Genomic DNA, 5,783 nt, shown 5'->3' with positions numbered 1-5,783 from the left:
CTAGAGGCAGCTGCAGATTTTAGACAGGACACTCAAATTTACAACCTCGACTGCTGGTCAATATACAGCCCCTTGAGTCGCACCATTCACTGGGTAGCCAGGATAATGAATGTCATACAACATGACCACTCTCATTAATTGGTCTGTATATTAATGCAATATATACTTATGATTTGAGTGAGCTTTGCTCCCAATAATTAGACAATATAAACAATCTTGTCATTTGTGGTACCAAGCGAACAAGTTGAGGATTCTCTATTCAGGCATTGCAAGGAACTATGTAAACATTGCAGGTGCACGTAGCTTACAGCTTCAAGAGTGCCATACCAAATTATGTCAATCCAGACATTTAAGGAATTGGTTTCCTGCTAAATCTGCCCAAACAGTTTTGATGTTTACTCTTACCTTGATACTTCTTTAGAGATCTTAAACATAGCCTTTAAATTATCTTTAGGACAACTTTTCCTTACACCTATAGGAACCTTCTCTAGAATACTTCTAACTTGTTTAGAAATGATTCTAATGACCCTTTCATTTAGTTAATTTAGCTCTATATATAACATATTGAGCCAAATTGTACTTGAATGCCAATGGTCAGATGGAGGAGGTGAGGTGTGTGTGTTTGTTCCTGCTGTTCCTTTTAGTGCATCCCCCAGATCAACGACTTCAGGTCCTCGATCAAGCCGATCAGGGGGGATGTAGTGGACCACGCATTCCAGGGCCCAGTTTATGGCGAGGGCCCCTCCCTGGCCACAATAGTGGACAAAGGTTTGCTACATTTTGATTGGATCTTGGTGGACTAACATAAGCAAACTGTCCAACGCCATCAGATAAGGATGCCAGGACAACTGCCAGACACCTCTTAGAGGGCAAGAAGAGACCTTTGGGACAAAAACCCAGGGACGCCAATTTATGTAGTGAATTTTAAAGCAGAACTCACTTACATAATTGGCGTCCCTAGGTGGGCCAAGTTAAAATGAGATGAGTCTCCTGTAAAATTCACTACAGTTAAAAAAACAAGCCAACATTTTTACAGTGTATATTCAGAGGTATCTTTGTATGTACGTATACCCGACTATTATTATTACTCTTGTTTCTTTTTTGTAAGAAAAATAGGACAATAATTTGTAACAGTTTTTTATTCTTCAACAACGATTGTTTTACAATAAAGTTTAAACCTAAATTGAGGCACTGACAAATGACGGTCATTGCGACATGGCAAAGTGATGGTGCTAGGGAGCCATGTGCTTTTTTAATTTTTTTTATAGGTTTAACATTAGATTAACAGCTCGGATTATACGCTACTTTGACATGAGACATAGAAGACCGGAAATGCTAAAAATTTAGTCAGGCGTGACTTCCGCGTTCAGAAAAAAGGTCTACAAGACAATCCTATAAGACAATTCCTAATACAGTCCTTTAGGAATGGTTCCAAAATATGATTATTAAAGCCTTCCTCAAAACCGCCAATGTTGGTAGTAGAAATGAGCAAGCAACTGATGTGTGCAAATTAAATCCATACACACTGATGTTAAAATGCTAACAGTGTCCTTTTATATGCTTCAACCAAAAAAACTGTGTACTTCCTGTGAGATCTCTCTTCAATTCATGACATTCAAATGTGAAGTTCTTACACCGTAGACAAGAGTCTATTTGTCCATAGTCCATATTTCAAGTTGACACGGTAAAGTGTACCATGGACAAAACACATTGCTTTAAAATGTGAATTAGAATTTCATTGTAGAAGCCCTGTATAGGATTCCATTTGGAACCCTTAATAAGGCTTCTTTTGATTATGAATCTTCATGTGCTTGCCAAGGCTTACTTTTTGAGTGAAACTCTTTCCACACTAGTCACACGTGTAAGGCTTCTCTCCAGTGTGAACTCTCATGTGTATGTTAAGGTTTGCTTTACGAGCGAAACTCTTTACACACTGTTTGCATGTGTAAGGCTTCTCTCCAGTGTGAACTCTCATGTGTCTGTTAAGGCTTTCTTTACGAGTGAAATTTTCTCCACACTGTTGGCAGGTAAAAAAGCTCTCCAAAGTGTGAATACGCATGTGGTATTTAAGTTTTGATTTTCCACAGAAACCTTTTCCACACTGTTTGCATGTGTAAGGTTTCACTCCAGTATGTATTCTCATGTGTCTGTTAAGGCATCCTTTTTGAGTGAAACTCTTTCCACACAGTTTGCATGTAGAAGGCTTCTCTCCAGTGTGAACTCTCATGTGTCTGTTAAGGCATCCTTTACGAGTGAAACTTTTTCCACACTGTTTGCACGTGTAAGGCTTCTCTCCAGTGTGAATTCTCATGTGTGTGTTAAGGTTTTCTTTACGAGCTAAACTCTTTCCACACTGTTGGCACGTGTAAGGCTTCTCTCCAGTGTGAATTCTCATGTGTTTGTTAAGGCTTTCTTTACGAGTGAAATTTTCTCCACACTGTTGGCAGTTAAAAAGGCTCTCCAAAGTGTGAATACACACGTGGTTTTTAAGATTTAATTTTCTGCAGAAACTTTTTCCACATTTTCTCCAGGTGTAAGGCTTCTCTCCATTGTGAACTCTCATGTGAATGTTAAAGTGTCCTTTTTGACTGAAACTTTTTCCACACTGTTTGCATGTGTAAGGCTTCTCTCCAGTGTGAATTCTCATGTGCCTTTTAAGGTTTTCTTTTAGAGTGAAACTGTGTCCACACTGAAAGCAAGTGGAATTACTCCTAGTTCCTGTATTTTGTGCTCTTTTTTGTTTAGAAGTATTTGCAGACTCTAAGGAACAAACAGATTTATCTCCAGATACAAAATTATGAAGATTCTCTAACTGATCTTTCTCTTCGGTTTCATTCAGTACTTCCTTCTCCTCTTTCAGTGCTGTTAGGCAGTGTGCGAATTATACCTTGACAATCGGGGGGGTCAGCTTTTTATAGTTGTTTTTGTACAAGCGTGTACAAAATAGATATTGTGTGCAAAACTAATATATATGCGATATGTTAAATACTAGACATGCAGTTTGCTTTTCCAACAAGCATTATCCAGGGTTTTCTACTGGCCCAATCGGGCCAGTGGTTCAGATTTTTACTTGCCCTGCCAAAATTTTCACTGGCCCAACCAAAAAAAAAAAAAAAAAAGTTATTTTTTAGCCACATTTTAAATAATGTGTCAAAAGCCAAATATAACTGTATATTTCCTTAAATACAGTTGACAATTTAAAAAAATTATAATTGTGATGTAACTAAATTTATGCACAACAGTATGTCCAGGTTGATGGTCCCAGATCAGCAGTTAACTATAGCCTACATAAATGGAGGACTCCTATTAAAGGAATGTAATTGCAAAGAAGAACATTAAACAATATTAGAAAATAGAGTGTTATTAAGCAGAATTTATGTTAAAAGTTTTGTTTTTACGGTGGTCGTCCAAGATTTTTTTAACCTTTGTTTTTACCTTTTCATATGTTTAATTAGGCTCAGAGGTGCCATGAGTGCAATCAAATTCATAAATTCATGTTATACAATTTTGAATACAGATATCTGCCAGCAGGTGGAGGCAAGAGACTGATTTAATTACTGAATCATATTATTAATTTGATTCGTTCGAACGGATGGTTCAAACGGGAATGAAGCAAGTGACTCTTAATGAATTGGAAATTGAATCATTTCACTAGATTCGTTTAAAAACGCACGTTCATTCATAAACTAAACACCGCTGTGTTTGAATGGAGATGCGCAGCGGCTCAGTTGTGACTTGTTTCAGACTACTTTTGACGACGAAATAGAGCAAAATCAGGCAACAGTGTTATAGTCAGACAATTTACAAACTCCCACAAAAAATTATTAAAAGTTGTCACTCATCTTAGTTTGCGATGTCACAAAGCTCTATTATAATCAACGGCGCTCTCTATAACTTACTGCACAATCAGTCTCTTATTTACACTCTCTCTACACTTTGTCTATGAAAGGATTCGTGAGATAGGGTCTGTAATACATTACTCAAAGTTGCAAAAACGTGTAGAAACCTTTGAAGCTCCCCCGAGCGCAAACACAAATTTGCTGATGGGGTCAGTCGCACATGGTGCTCCTAAATATTTTTTTCACAGTCGCACGTACTAATTTTTAGTCGCAAATGCTAGTTAGAAACAGACGTTTTCTTTTTAGCTTTTTAGCTACGTTCGGGCCAGTGACGATCCTGTCTACTGTCCCGAGCGTCTCGCACGCTGGCAGTCCTTATTGTCGAGCACTGATTATCAGTAACGTATATAGGCAGAATGCACATAGAGGGGAACATTGAGCGGGTGTGTCGCCGTGCAGTGATGATAGAGACAGGGGGGAGAGAGTGAAACCAGAGCGATCGCAGCTGAGGAACAAGCCGCTAGAGAGGGCAGCTGCCTCATTTTGTCGTTACCTGGGCGGGCCGCCCAAGTAAACTCTATGTATGGGAAACGCTGGGTAAGAAGTTCACATCCCTATTTGACTGATAAATTGATGATTATGAAAGATCGCGTTTACTCTTTCACTGTTTAACTTCCAAGCATAGACGTCTAAATATAAAACATGAGTGATGGGTGGTCTAATTTTACTTTACTTTTAGGCAATGTTTGAAAAGTATATAATATATAGTATATAAGGTCGTATAACAAGAAAAGGCGTCTTGAACACTCACCGTGTCTATCGGTAGGCTTCCTATTCAGCAGACTGAATTTTCCCGCTTAGGCTGCTGGGGCGATTGGTATGAACACTTATAGGGGTGGTCACAGGTTAATTTTATATTTATATTAATTTACTATTTTTACTATGAGTAATATTTAAGATACAGATCAGTGCGAACAATTTACCACTAATTACAAGGAAGACCCCCCTTACATCTTGTGTTTATGTCCTTCAGGGGGGATAAAGCATTAATTAGGGGGGTCAGACCCCCCCAAACCCCCCCGTAATTCGCACCCTGCTGTTAGGTCTACGGTGGAAAAACAAAGAAATAAACGTTAACCCCAGTTTAATGGCACAAAGCAACTGGCATCATAGAAATGCTAGATCCTATACCATGGTGTCCAAACCCGATCCTGGAACAGTGTTTAAGTTGGCCTTTATACAATTAATTAAAAAAAAAAAAAAAATCCAGATAATCTAATGATAGTGTTTAGGAAATCTATATAGAATGATCTCTACTATTGTATGTATCCTAGGGGATAAAAATCATCAAATTGAATTCAAAGAGATGAGGGAAAATAAGAGAAAAAAACTCCCCATTTAACTATCAAATAAATAAAAAAATAAACTTCTGAGATTTTATTTAGGGGGCAGTTATGTTAGCCAATTATAAAAATGGGCTGTTCCACTGATCATTTAAATGGAAAACAACCCAAAACTGACTGTCACAGGATGTTCACTCATAAATCACTAAACTTTTTCTGTAAAAAACTTTAGTAATATTATAATTACACTTTAGGAATAGGAAATAGTTTTGCACCAGTTGAAAGAGAAACAGTCAAGTATGGTGAATTGTGCTCTGCATTTAATCCATCGAAGTGCATACACAACAGGAACACACACCTGGAGCTCCTTATGCCCATAAAGTGGGCCAATCACAATGTTGCATGAACAGTCTGTGCATCTGACTGATGGCCTACAAGTACGTTTTCATATTTAAAGAATTCAGTACTGACTTTTCAAACACGAGTTTGCACGTTTGCAACAAATGCCTATTTTATAATGGGTTTTATCATTTCTGTCTCGATGCGCCAAGAAATGGTATCACAACATGGTTAGGGGTGTAACATTTCCAACACACGCTTG

At 38.0% G+C, this 5,783-nt stretch overlaps 1 protein-coding gene across 1 annotated transcript; it reads right to left on the bottom strand.

The window, feature by feature from the left end:
- Window positions 1-1,263: 1,263 nt before the first annotated feature.
- Window positions 1,264-2,796, bottom strand: LOC141340780 (uncharacterized). The gene has a single exon (XM_073845877.1). The coding sequence runs from the start codon at window positions 2,645-2,647 to the stop codon at window positions 1,850-1,852; it is 798 nt and encodes a 265-aa protein (XP_073701978.1). The 5' UTR covers window positions 2,648-2,796; the 3' UTR covers window positions 1,264-1,849.
- Window positions 2,797-5,783: the final 2,987 nt, after the last annotated feature.

This window comes from Garra rufa, chromosome 1 (genome assembly GCF_049309525.1).
Source record: "Garra rufa chromosome 1, GarRuf1.0, whole genome shotgun sequence".
Lineage (NCBI taxonomy): Eukaryota > Metazoa > Chordata > Actinopteri > Cypriniformes > Cyprinidae > Garra > Garra rufa.
Note: the sequence above shows the minus strand (reverse complement) of the source record. Positions and strands in the feature narration are given on the sequence as shown.

What these genes read in the sequence shown, in the direction of transcription:
- LOC141340780 (XM_073845877.1), bottom strand. Translation starts at nt 2,647, where the DNA reads ATGAGAATTCACACTGGAGAGAAGCCTTACACATGCAAACAGTGTGGA.